Genomic DNA, 14,903 nt, shown 5'->3' with positions numbered 1-14,903 from the left:
CAACGATGTTTCCGGCCAAGTTACAATCTATGTAGAACTGTGATATAACCATATATAATAGTAGTGTTGTACTTACATCATAAGGTATCCTAAACTTGTTGAAAAGGTCAGCTTCTTGGAACATACACACCACAGCCTTGACTGTATCATCGTCAGGCATAGGGATATCATTGAAGTCAAAGGAATACAGATTTATCTTCTCAGCAGATGGGATTTCACATTTCTACAAGCATTAATGATACAAACCAATTGCTCAATTGCTCACAATGCCTTTAAGTACATTATAGTTATAGAATTATTTCTGACAATAATACATTTAATGATGTATATCATATCCTTAGTGCTTCACCAAAGAACACAAATACAATAACTCAGACTAGCCTGTTTCTCAAGATATTACTGCTACGATGTCTGAATCTGGTGCATAGAATGTACAGTCTCAAGGTATTATCAATGGCCTCTTCTTTCTGTAATTTAAACTGCCTCACTAAAAAATAACATTGTTATTTTCTAGCACCTATATTTTGATTTCATTCAATGTACCTGCCTGTAACTCATTTACCCCTGAAGACACATTTAGACTCTTCTCAAATAAAAAATAGACCAGTCCACTATGGAATTTTAGGGCTGCATGTGTAAATGGCACATTTTACTTACCAGCAACTCGTCAATCTCCGAGGCCTGAGCTGTAGCGTGGTAGGACAAGACCTCTAGAGCCACACTCTGTTTAGCCATTAGTTTACAGGCATTCTCATACATCTGACAATTGTGGATACCCAGTCCAGTAAAGATAGAGAAAGCCTGAACACGGAAAGTAGAAATAATTTGATAAAACAATAATAATACCAAAATTCACAATTCAGTTCATATTTGTAAGGATGCAACCTATTCAGATTGTAATATGTATTGAAGGGTAGAACACTGGTAATACATACTTGCTTTAGTTGACAATGGAGAATGATGCAGCCCTATTGTAAAACACTAAAAATTTCTGTAAATGGTTTCTGATTGATAAATACTGAATTCTTATACCTAGGAGCCAATAATAAGAGACCTTTTCATGAAGAATAGCAATAACTTCACACATTTTGCAAATAATTTCTAGTGTGATGAAGCTACATGATCAGAGACTGGTATTTGTTCCTTAAGTACCTCTATGATGTTCGCGTCACTTTCAATGAATGCCTGGCCATTTAGTTTGTTGATGAGCTGTGTCACCCCAATAATCTTCTTGTCACTGTTGTAGATTGGCATACAAAGCATGCTCTTACTCCTAAAACCATCTTCATCTATGTGCTGCAGTGGAATAAAATTAAATTAACAATAAATAAGTTATGTTTTCATGTATGATGTTTGTTGGGAAAAATTCAATTACAACATATAAGTATTTGAAACAATGCCTATTCATATCCATCAGGGTTTGCCTTTAAGCTGTCACCATGCGGCGTTTTTCTTCAGTATTACTTAAATTATTTCTGACTATCTAATTTCGTATTCTATAATTCCTGATTCTTTACTTTATTTATGTTTAAATCAATTGTGTGTTTATTTTTACCATTTTCTATTGTCCACAAAATATGTGAATATTAATCACAAATGGAAATACTATTTTTTTTCTGAAAGTCCATTCCAATCATGCAGTGGCCCTCTATCATCTCAGAAGGACACCTTTCTGGGACATGTAGTCCAAACTATGTCTAAAGAACAGCAAGCTATATGGGTCAAGTTTTGAAGTTTTTTGAAATGTCCTGTAAGACAATGAAGTTTTAGGATTTGGCTAAGGTATAAAAAGAAAACAAGAGCTGTTGGAGAACAGCAAAGCTCGCCTATTCAGAAGAAGTTGATGTTCAAGAATTTACTATTTAAACATGGAAATATGACAAATTAACAGACTCAAAAACCCCCTAAAGGGCCCCAAATTGGTTGTATTATCACGTTCAGCATCCATACACATTAGGAAAATAAAATCATAAACATTTATGATGACTTAAGCTTAAACAATTGACGAAACAGAAACTTGCTCAAAAACTTAAACGTGAAATGGGACGCCAACGCTGACGCCGACGCCGGGGTGACAACATTAGCTCCCCCTATTCTTCGAATAGGCGAGCTAAAAAATCTTACAGCAGAAAAATAACAGTGTATCAAATGACATTTCAATTTTTTTAATGTATAGGAAATAAGGATGGAAGATATTGCAGAGATTAATGTTTTTTTACCGGTCCTTTCCCAAAAGTGTCATCCTCATCCATATCATCAATGTTGAGTGGCATTCCCTTGACAACAACATGGCGAGCAATCTCAGCATTTTTGGATTTTGCTAGGCTGGCAACACTGCAGAAAACAATTTCAAACTTTAAATTATTTTTTTTTTACTCATAAACATCCAAACCTTTAATTACTTTTGTGCATACTTAATCTATATATACCAGATAAGCTATATTATAGATGAATCATCAGCGTACAGATATAAAATACTACGGTAGGTCAAGCTTTTTTAGCATTATAAGGAACAGTTTGAGCATATAACATTATTTGTAAAGGCACTATTTGTTCGATTGTAGAGACTCAATAGTTCCCGCTCTGACTACCTTGGCACATGGATTGTTCCACCATCCTTGGCACACAGATCAAATGCTTTGCAAAACACAACTTCCTGAAATTGATGGAAAAATAGAGCTGTGTCATTTTAATTCAATTCAAAGTTGGTCTACAAATTACAAATTAAAGTTCTACTTGTACTTAATTACTTTTGGAACTATTTTTTCATCACATACATTATATCATTTCACTTAATCCTATGAATGGGAACGTTTTGTGTTTTGTTATCCCCAACTCCTTCCATAGAGACACAAAGATTATGATTTTAAGAAAAACTATGAACCATTTTAATGATAATGATTCATACAATGAACAAAGTTTCATTTTTTTTTAAAGATTTCAATAAAATCTATTTTAAAACATGAACAAAAAATAATCGAAATTGCAATATCAAAAGCAGTGGCACCATTTGGAATGTTTAATGTCTTTTACTTTCAGAAATTCACAAAAAGATATGCAAGCAAACTAGAATGATGAATAGGACATTTATGATTATTAATGTAATGCTATTTCTTTCAAAACAATGTGGTGAAAATGTCAAAAGAAAATCACAACAGTTGACAGGAAAACGGTTTTCCATGCACACTAATTTCACTTGCATGCGATACAGTGTAGAATATACCTTCTGATAAAGTAGTCTTACAGTAGCCCTCCACTGGCCATTTCCACTCACAAATACAGACGCATTATTATTTTTATTAGCAATAGATAAAAGTCATTCATGCAATTATGATTACAGTACTATTTTGTACTAGTAACTCATTCATCCCTGAATACATATTTAGGCTAACCTATTCAAAGACTAGACCCGTCCATTATGAAATTTCAGGGGCAAATGATTAAAGTGAAGAACATTTTCTTTTATTAGGGTCATTAAAGACTATCACATTGTTACAAAATTTTAATGAAATTTTCCAGAAATGGGATATTATGAGAAATGCATAATCATGAAACAGCCAGCAGTAAGAACGCTGCATCATTAGGCGTAGGAAGTACCATCCTCGATACTCAAGGGGTTACTTTCACTGATATTATATCCACCCCTGGACTATCTCATAGTAAAAATGGTGGCAATAGGTAATTTGAATCCTAGATGTACAGTTAAGAAATTGTATAACTGTACACTGAGGTTGATTGTGTTGCTTTGAAGTAGGGCGTCAATTTTTCTCTAATTTTCAAAGGAAAAACTCTCCAGCTCAGTGATTGGTCAGTTTTTTTCTTCTGAACTGCCTTCGGTTTATTATGAAATAATTCAGGGGTGTATATAACACCAATGATAATAACCCCTGGAGTATTGAAAATGAGGAAGTATGTGTATTTAATCAGCTTTTACTAAAACATATCTGTTTTAATAAAGATTTGATTTTGAATGATCTTTTTGCAAATAACACTGGATGTACGATAATAATTGTATATTATATATTATATCCCGTGTCATCTGGAAAATCCTATTAATATTACTTCTTTGACCCTTATTATATATTGCAAAGACATCAGATTTAATTTATTTTCTTATTGAAGATAAAAACTGCTAAAAAGAAAAATGGTGAAACAACCTACAAGTTCTAGGCTCTAAATGTATAATATCAGGGAAGTTCATTTCCATGCTTTTGAAAAAGAATGGTTATTTCATGCAGAAAGGCAATAAGTTTATTTTTCACATCACTAAATTTGTTACATAAATACTTACCCATTGACTAAATCTAATATGTTGATTACATCCTTAAATAATCCCCCATGCTTCACATGCAGAGATAAATTTCAAAAGTGAAATCGAAAAAACATGTAGCTATTCCGTATTTGCACATTACAGAGTTATCTGCCCTTGCGGGTAGGTATTGATTGTGACGTCATGTGTTTTCGAGCGTAACGTCATACTTTTACGGAGAAAATGACTTGAGTTGCGCTCACAAAATAATGACGTAACAATCGATACCTACCCACAAGGGAGCTAACTCTGTAATATGCAAAGATGGAATACTTTTGATACAAAGTCCTATAGTAAAAGAGTTATCCTAATGGAACATTTACAGAGACATCAGACTATCTGGAATGTTTTTAAGTTTAAAAGTAAGCATGAATTCTGAATTGAAACACTAGTATAAAGTAAAGCATGGATTCAGAATATTATTATCCTTGTAAAATATATGGAAAATGTGAACGATCTGAATCCAGCTTCATAAAATTTCAGCCTCAATCCATTTCAAGAAAACAGTGTTCCAAATCACTGAAGGCAATGATCCACATACAAACTATGATTTGAACCAGAGATCCATCCCCTTTGGTTTTAAAATGGTTTGCCTCATCTAGTCTATATGTTTTGCATTCCAATGTTAATTTCACCCCAGATTGATATATGGGACACAGCCATAGAGAAGTACGTATGCCGTAATTTTCTATGGGGGACTTAAGTATGATATAATTTTGATGACTAAAGTTATTCCGAATTTGCATATTACAGAGTTATGAGCACTTGCATTGTGACGTCATGTGTTTGCGAGTGTACCGTCATATGTTTTGGAGAAAACGAAGTGAATTGCGCTCACAAAATAATGACGTAACAATCGATATCTACCCACAAGGGAGCTAACTCTGTAATATGCAAAGATGGAATACCTATGTTGGACAAGAATCATCAGTCTGACAAGTTATGTTTGACAGCTGTTCAGTTACCTCAAAAATGCAAAAACTATGATTCTCAGAAGAGACTTGCAATCTATTTAAAAGTCAAGCGAAATGGTATACATTTGGACACTACATGGCAGTTAGGCTAGAGCTATTATATATTTGTAGAATTACCTTTGTACTGGTGGGCCTTTTATAATCTTCTTTTGGACTATCTGCATCCTGAGAGAAAAATGTACAACATAGATCACAACAAGTACAACATTATACCCAACATGCCCTGCTGCATCTCTCAGAATCAGACGCCAGATCAAACATGTTAAACTTCACAGTTGTGTAGATAAAAAATGTTTGTGCTGGACTATCCATTAAATGTGTATAGTAAAGATGAAGCAGAGAATGTATAAATCACAAACATTAAGATATCTCACATGCTTTACAACAATTGTACAGGTGTATTATCATCAGATATTTAAAAGTTCATTTATTTTATTTCCTCACCAATGAATTATTTAATTTGTTTTCAAACACTTTATCATTATGCTGAAGTTGACAAAACCATGTGCTGAGATTTGGTAACTTATTACAAATATTTACAGTATATTGATGCAACTCATCAAAATGCAATGTTTTTTTTTCTTCTAGCAAACAATAGCATAAAATATAATTACAGATGCATGTGTTAACTAATGAAGGGCTATTTTTATGCATGATCTAGCCTAGCTGAATTATCAAGCCATGCTTAAGAAATAGAACTAAGTCTGATTGAAAAGGGCTTGTCATTAAGCTAAATTTGGATATTAAATAAGCATAAGCACATTTTCAAAATACCATACATTGCAAAATTCTTGTCAATGTCAATATAAACATTAGTATTAAATATTAGTAAAAATTGTTAGTTCAACTAATGGCTAGTCACTCAAACTGGGGTTAGTATAAAGTTTAAGTAAGATGTATTGGAAGAAACACATAAATCATGTTAATTTAATTTAAGCAGTGTTTCAAAAGACAGAAAGCAAAAAAAAAAAAAAAAAAAACCTCAAGGAATAATAAAGATTAATTCATTGCTTTAAAATGGTGCATGTAACTTTATTTAGGTCAATTAAGAATTTATACTTTCAAGCAGTTATTCAATTATAAAGTATGTAACAGTGATGAACAACTACAATCCACAATATTTGCTTTTGTAAATTATATTGAGCTTTGCAATTGGTCAAAATATATTTATTTTATGATCAAAATAATTACTAAGGCTAACCTTTGAATTTGACCAACAAGTTTTATCAAACGATACTAGTACTGTAAGCATACTGAAAGCGGTTTCCATTTAACATCTAATTTAAGTGTACATAATTTCATAACTGTTATGTCTTTGCCACAAACCTTTGTCATGTCCCTCAAACATGTTCAATAATTACTGATATGCTTACTTTAGCCTAATAAGGGGTATTGCCTTCACTTTACAGTATTGGATAACTACAACAGTTATCTCTATCTTAAAAGCATCTCTAAATTAATGTACATGTACGTAAGACCAGGAAATGCCAATGAAGCCATTTTGCTTTGATCCTCCTGTTGATGTCAGAAAATGTATTAATGTCCTGTATGTAAAATAATTTTTTATTGAAGATTCTCATGCAAGATAAAAATATACATACATGTATCTGTAATTCCCAGCTATTGTTTAATTATCGGGATAAAATGTTCATAGAGATCAGAAGAATATAACAAAGTTAAATCTCATGCTCTTTCTTTTTTAAATTTCAGATTTGCTTTCAACAACTTGTAATGAAACCAGAAGTTGTTATTTTGCTGAAGAACTTTTATCTAATATCAATCTGTTTACTCTAAATCTGCATTCTTTAATTTAACTTGCTTTTATACCACTCCCTAATCAAAATATTTGTGACCAGTGGCAAGCAAAAAATTGATCAATACACATCAATGACTATATGACATTGTGTTTACAAAAGCAATAAAATCCAAACTTGTTTCAGATATTGTTAACCAATTCATTTATTCTTCTCATTAATATCCATTAGGAAATTGAGTTCTCTCTAGAGTGACTGTAATATACACTAACGCATGGCAATATATCTCATTTACAAGGTTGTGGTGATGAACTCAGTAGATTTTGACATGCAAACTTTCAGCTAGGTAAAAAGTAGATCTAAATAACCTATAAACATGATACTCTCAGATAAACATCTGACACATGCATCACATGCACAATGATATAGCACAGAAGTTTAGAATACATGTATTTATATTTTAATGATTATTTTAAAGCTGAGACAAAACTAAAACATGAACCGTTGGAATTAATTATTTCATTTATTCAAAGAAGAAATGACATTGACATCTAAATATTTTAGCTTCTGTGGTTGTTAGTTCATTTTATTTTTACTGTTTATAATAGCATGAATTCATGCATAGAAACTACCCAGTATTTAAGCTGTCTCCCCTTACTAACTGGACTAGATCTATAGCCGAAATGGACCATTAATCACAAGAATCAATAATACCAAATTTACATTTTGACCTGGACTGGTGAATATGTAATAAACTAAAATAATTAAAATTTAATCATATATCCAGCAAAGTTTGATTAACCAAATCAAATTAAGAACACATAGGGATCGAGTGAGCTGTAAAAATTCACACAAAAAAGGACAAGCAAATCTATGAATGGGTTATTGCACGGAAGATTTGGATTAATATAGTAAGCTAATGCTTATAAACTAGCCTACAAAATTGGTTTTGGTGAAAAAGGTGGTGGAGAATCAGAGAAAAAAACCAACAATAGATTTGCATATATATATATATTAATTTGAATACAACCTATTGCGTTTCACTACACTTCTTAAGACATGGAAGTTACCTATGTTTACCTTATTGAAAGCCCACTGCAGTTGTTTGTGATTAACATATTTCTCCATAACCTTGGCAAACAAGCCTGTGAGAACGTTCTAAATAATGTATTTTTGGAAAGAAAAGAAAACAACATTAAAACTAATACACTTCATAAAAAGTTAACCCATGTAGCAGTTGATGCTACATTACTTATCATTATACAGTGTAACTTCCCAAAACCGAACCTTCTCAAAACCGATCACCTCTAGAAACCGAACAGGGATGTCATGTACGGAATGAATTCCTCTTTATTAATAGTATATGAAACTTCCCACAACCGATCCCTCCCAATTCCGAAATACCGGACCGATTTTGAGATCGGAATAGTCAAATGTAACTAAAATACACTTCTGAAAACCTGCCTTACCTGAGCGACACCGATAGATTGCATTGAAATCTGACCAACCGACCGTGAAATACAAACGTACCTGTGCCATAGTTGTCGCATGCCATGTCCTGGGGCATGTATACAGATATGAAGGCTATTGGTACACGGTACTTATACCCGAGATGGTGGTGTAATTATTTAATCATGTCTATTGTTTAGATATTTAACGAAGGTCTACCACGTGCACGCGGTTTGTTTACTGTAGGAAAACAAGCAGAGCTAGTAATAAAGAGAAAGTTTCGTATTCAAATCACACATGTTTTTTATTTAGATATGTAGTTGTCGGATAATGTAAATTATCTGTTTGAAGAAGCCGAAGCCATGTATCATTTTAGAAAATGACTATGTCATATAATGACCGGCATCGACTGATCATCGTGTAATTAGACCATCTTAACGTAAATGGAAGCGATCGGCCGTATGTAGGTTAGTTCATACGAGGACATCCCCAAGAACATTCACGCAACTAACTAACTAAACTACGTTTATAAGCGGTAACAAAGTCAAGATTGTTGTAATCCGTTCCTTTTAAACGTAGGATTCTCTCTTTTGTGATAACATTCACATTAACAATCAATATCGGTCGGTTTTAACGAACACTAGGCATAACGTTACATGCGGTACACTAGTGTAAAAACGACTTCCGATCGATTAAATCTGGATCGTATAGGTATTCGGTTCACTTCTCCAAACCGAACCCTCTCTAAACCGGCCGAAATTACATGCACCGACCATGATCGGTTTCGGGAGGTTCCACTGTAATAAGAACTTTTCAGTACAACAGGAAAATCTTTTAGTATACACTTCCTAATATCTTTTTTCAACTTGTTAAAACATGAAAAATGCTTCAATCTGTATCATATGGTGACAGAGTGAAGCACAGAAAAAACCAAATGACATATATTGAACATTTTGCGGAGCTCACAGAAAAAAAAGAGCTTCCATGGTACAAAATAGATCTACAATCAAGAGTTCCTGTGTGTGTACAATAAAAGTATGTTTTAGACTTTTAATCACAAGCAAAAATCTACCTTACATTGCCAAGGGCAATAACTCTATTATTTAGACTCAGTCTTCACTCTAGTACAAGATATGTACATGTTTATGTGCATGGAAATATCTTTTTTTTCCAACTACTAGGCTAGCATGATTGCTCGAGAAACATCTTAACTTCACCTTTATCAAAATTTATTGTTCTATCTAACATTTTGGTTTTCCTTATTTAAAGTCTGTCTTTAATACCAGTGGTTAATGTATTACATTTGTAAAACATTCTATTCTTAATATCAACAATTCTTTTTGAATTGTATACAAATAGTTTAATTTCTTTACACTATGTATTTTGACACTGCTTACTTTGGACCTATATACACTTAAATAACCATTGTATAGGGGGCATTTTTATACACTGTCAAATATGGGTCATTCAACAAAAATTGACACTTTTAAGCATAGCTAAATGAAATTTTAAAACTTGAAGCAAATCAATTGCTTTATTCACAGTAGAAGGAATACATTGAATTTAATTTTAAAAAAGGCCTGTATCACTGTTTTCAAAAATTAATTTTGACTATATTACAAATTATGTTATATGCAAGGTCAGTAAAAATATCATTCCTGTTACTGCTTTTTAAATGACGAGAGAAATTATTCAGATAATTCAATATATAATCTTTATACTGTTTTCCATGAAATGCCAACATAACTTATCAAATGATCCCAAAAGAGCTCAATTGAAATATATATAATGCCAATTTTTATCATTCTTATGTTAGCAATTGATTTTAAATTGAAAATTATGATGTAACATTTAGGATATTTTTCATTAATAATTGTCAAATGGTTGATAAAAAGCATATACAGATTGTCAATTTTGTTATCTTTTTGTAATAAATGAAGAAAAGCGATAGCTATGTGAAACTAACCATTTATCTTAAAAACTGATATTGGTAACAGGAATGATATCCATGCAGTAACAGCAATGATAGATTGTACTTAAAGTATCCTCATTTTCTTTCAAAAAATAGAAATATCTATTTCATTAAGTTATTCTTAATATGAAGTCTCTAGTATTGTAGAAAAAATGTGTACTTTATGCATAAATATGAAATTTACAATAAACCAAGTAACAGGAATGACACAGCTACACATGTCATTCCTGTTACTATTTCAAATTTGATGGTCATATTCAAAATAAAACACACATTTAACATTGCTCTTCTTAGAATTTCAGTAAAATGGAAATTTCTTGAATAGGGTTCAATCATAATATACAACTTTCATCTTTTTATATCAGTTAGACTATTTTTGTTGCTACTTTGTCATTTCTGTTACCAAATGTCATTCCTGTTACCTGGTTTCAATTCTGAATATTTTCATAGTCATACAGTTGTACAAATATTTTTGTTGCTATCATCTGTATGATTATTACTTATTTTAATTTAAGAATATTATTTGAACAAGATGATATAGTCATACAGTTGTACAAATATGTTAATTTTATAGAAATAATCATTCCTTTTACCAACTTCTTGTCATTCCTGTTACCATGGATGAAAAGTTGACCCAAACAACTTCTTATACATTACTATGCATTTCAAATTTAAAATAAAGACTTCAAAAGTCAAAACAGTATAATGATCAACAAGATCATTTCATAAACAAGAATGGTATGGAACTTTTAATCACAAGCAAAAATCTACCTTACATTGCCAAGGGCAATAACTCTATTATTTAGACTCAGTCTTCACTCTAGTACAAGATATGTACATGTTTATGTGCATGGAAATATCCTTTTTTTCAATTACTAGCATGACTGCTCGAGAAACATCTTATTTGACTATTCTAACTTCACCTTTATCAAAATTTATTGTTCTATCTAACATTTTGGTTTTCCTTATTTAAAGTCTGTCTTTAATACCAGTGGTTTAGGTATACATTTGTAAAACATTCTATTCTTAATATCAACAATTCTTTTTGAATTGTACACAAATAGTTTAATTTCTTTTTGAACCTATATACACTTAAATAACCATTGTATAGGGGGCATTTTTATACACAGTCAAATCCATACTTAAGTCTAAGAATGTATAATTAGCATGCTGCTGCTTCAATTTTTCCACAACATATAATTTACTATAAAGCAAACATTAAAATATGAGCATCTGTCCTGTTGAAAAGTGACTAGATTCTTTATATCTAAATCATCTACACAACATTGACACTGCTGTAAGAGATTCTTTTCCAGGCAACATAAAGCATGCATTCTATTAACAGGCATGCTAAAACATTTAACACAATGCCCAAACATTAAATAGCTGCACAAACATGCTGCACATGAAGCGTGACTGAATTTGAAATGATCTGAAGTTTTAACTATAGAAGAGTTGAGATAGATCTGAACCCTACCTTATCCAGGACATCATCCAGCAAATAGACCAAGCACCGCTCACACTTGAGAAGATCTTGAGATTGTAGGATAATTTTCTGAAGAAGTTTCTCCAGGCTTGTTTGCTCCTCAAACACTCCTCTGGCCAAATTGAGCAGCAACTTAAAACAAATGAATTAAAATCAAGTCTAGGTTGACAGTAAAATTTCACCATTTAGCCAGTGTATATATATACATGACAGTTAAGATATTTCTAGATTTCAATAAATGTAGAATTTGTTTCTAATATTCATATCAGTTATGTGGCAGTAGATGTAATCATTAGGCCTATGGTGCTGAACTTTCATTGTCCTTTGGTACTTCAAATACTTGATGAATCTACAACATTGCTGCAACTCTTCGTCCTATAACACTACTCACCCAAACTACTCAGCCAATATTGTGACACTGGGCCTCAACATTTACTGAACATTTTCACTACAATATTTGACCTCTGTATCTTCAGTAACCTATATAGACATAAGGTAATCTCATTGACTTTAAGCTTTGTAATCTTGAAAGTAGGTCAAAGGAATAAATTGTTACCTGCTAGTGCTTTGACTAAAAAAATGAGAAGATTTACATCTGATTGACGGCATACAGCAACCAATTCATACAAAATCTTTCATATTGTACTTTTTTAGTGACTTGAAAATAACCTGAGAGAATGTATTTCGATCACTCTAGTTGTCTAGCAGCGGTTTTTCTATACTGGTAATGGAATATAACAGATTTTAAACAAAATGTTGAGTTTATTAAACTATTTTTCCCCCATCTTTTCTGGACTTTAATGTTACCTGGTTACGCTTGTACTCCTGTACTGACATTTCAAACAGCTGGGCATTTGTAATGCCTATTCCACAGAAAATCAAGTACCTCCTGAAGTACTGAAAATAAAACAAAAAATCTTAATCAAATGGTTCATTACATCTTTTTAGGAAACAATGAAATCTACCCATAATAAACATTATTGTCGTTATCAGTTAATAATATACTGTTGAATTAAGTAGAAAGCCTTTATATATGATATTGAAATTTTACTTTAGGAAATAAAACTCCGCTTAACTCACCTTTTGCTCTTGATTGTGACATAATGTTTTAATAATAAATCCCCATAACTATCAGATCTCCAATAGCAATTCCCAAACTGTGTAACTGTAAATCCCATCACAACTGTAACCCAACCAGGTCAGAATTACACTGGACCCGTGAAAGCATTAAGGCAAACATTATGTAGATTGTGACTCGTTCAAGGGTTGGTGAATAATGGAGAGTACAAACATTTGTTATTACAGCTTACAGGGTACAAACATTTAAAATATGAATACACATTGTCAGTTAAAATTGATCATAGACTTACATATAAACCTAGCAATATTTGTCTGAACTTTGATTTATGAATAGAATGTTGTAGTGTATTGGGAGCGTTCTCAATATTGTGTAGTGTAACGAGAGGTCCAATAGAAATAGAGTAAGGTCAATAAACATACAAATACTGGACACAGTGAGAATGTTCCGCACCTCAATAAATACACAATAACCCATAGCTAGGAAGTTGTTATATTTAATTGTTTGATGAAAATTCAAATTTCCTAAAGCTCAACGCATGAGAATGTCACTCAGTGTTGAAATGTAATTCCAGAATAGTCTTACAATTCTTTGTATATAACATGACAGGATACATTATGTGATTTTGATATGAATTGTTGTTTCCATGCAACGCAGAATGTACAAGATCTTGGAGTACAATTTAGAAAATAGGATTTACCTCAGTAACAAGTCCATAGTTACAATAATAAATATTTGAATGTTTACAATATATTGAAAAGCTTAGGCAGATTTTGTCCATGTCAAAAATTAATTGAAAAAATTAATTGAAAATTGAAGTTTTATAGATACTTATTTTTAGATAAACAAGCGATATTATCACAGAATTTTCTAGGTCTTAAGTCCCCATTGAAAACCATCATCAGATAAGTTTTCCAATGGTATATCTAAACTATAAGATCTTTTCATACATAATATGTAAAAAAAAAAGTAAGAAGATTTAGATTTACAACTATTATATATTCAGTAATACATAGGACCCCGATAATCTGAAAACTTAAGTTTCAAATTTTTCAGAGTGCCTAATTCTGTTTAGAGTTAATTATCAAATCCAATTATAGATATTCAGGATTTTCTGACTTTACCTGTTTGAATTAGTGTAGGTTCACTGTAAGTGTAATGACCTAGCTAGTCTTGATTTTTTTATGTATATATATTATACTAATAAAATGATTTTCAAAAGAGAAAAAAAAACACTATAAAGTCATTGCCTTTTCTTCCTGATGGATACTTCATGTCTTTATTAATTAAGACACATTCTTTTTAATTAATAGATTACCTCCTCATCCTGTTTGGTAAATTCATGTGGCCCATCCACTTTGTTGATGATTTGTGCAACACCAACAATCTCTTCATCATAGCTTAGGATTGGCATGCAAAGTATACTGTGCGTTCGGTAGCCAGTCTTCTTGTCAACATCTTGGTTAAATCTTGGATCCTACAGATTAATATCATCACTAATATCCATACAACACCTTAGACATTAAGCATCAGGAAAACAAAAAGAGACATAAATTCACACTTTGTGTAATATTTTTACCAAAAATTCTCTTTTGGAACCTACTTTGTAAGCATTTTTAACCTAAATCAAATATCCTTTATCATTTATTTAAGGGGTAACTATTTCAAAATCTTAAAGAGACAATTCAATGAGGCTAATTCTGTTACGTTACCACAAAGCAAAATATGACATAGATGCGTTGTTTTACATTCTTTATGAAACATGTAACAAGAAATAGTTACAAATTCCATGATATAGATAGGTATTTTGATTGATACCAATAAAATTCCAAATTGTTGATCAATACGATTAAGCAGGTATAACATGACAGTATGAGATGA

At 31.8% G+C, this 14,903-nt stretch overlaps 1 protein-coding gene across 4 annotated transcripts in view; it reads right to left on the bottom strand.

Moving 5' to 3' along the window:
• Nucleotides 1-14,903, bottom strand: part of LOC138335251 (cGMP-specific 3',5'-cyclic phosphodiesterase-like) — a 52,903-nt gene that overhangs the window by 11,866 nt on the left and 26,134 nt on the right. For 3 of the 4 annotated variants that reach the window (XM_069284246.1, XM_069284245.1, XM_069284243.1), the window contains exons 3-12: nucleotides 14,341-14,499; nucleotides 12,752-12,841; nucleotides 11,936-12,076; nucleotides 8,118-8,195; nucleotides 5,401-5,448; nucleotides 2,592-2,656; nucleotides 2,220-2,334; nucleotides 1,153-1,296; nucleotides 658-801; nucleotides 77-223 (exon numbers count right to left, since the gene is read on the bottom strand). In XM_069284246.1, the coding sequence (XP_069140347.1) occupies nucleotides 77-223; nucleotides 658-801; nucleotides 1,153-1,296; nucleotides 2,220-2,334; nucleotides 2,592-2,656; nucleotides 5,401-5,448; nucleotides 8,118-8,195; nucleotides 11,936-12,076; nucleotides 12,752-12,841; nucleotides 14,341-14,499 (1,131 nt within the window). The remainder of the gene's footprint in view (nucleotides 1-76; nucleotides 224-657; nucleotides 802-1,152; nucleotides 1,297-2,219; nucleotides 2,335-2,591; nucleotides 2,657-5,400; nucleotides 5,449-8,117; nucleotides 8,196-11,935; nucleotides 12,077-12,751; nucleotides 12,842-14,340; nucleotides 14,500-14,903) is intronic. The other variant, XM_069284247.1, reaches the window with a different exon arrangement.

Source organism: Argopecten irradians, chromosome 11, assembly GCF_041381155.1.
Source record: "Argopecten irradians isolate NY chromosome 11, Ai_NY, whole genome shotgun sequence".
NCBI classification, from domain to species: Eukaryota; Metazoa; Mollusca; class Bivalvia; order Pectinida; family Pectinidae; genus Argopecten; species Argopecten irradians.
Note: the sequence above shows the minus strand (reverse complement) of the source record. Positions and strands in the feature narration are given on the sequence as shown.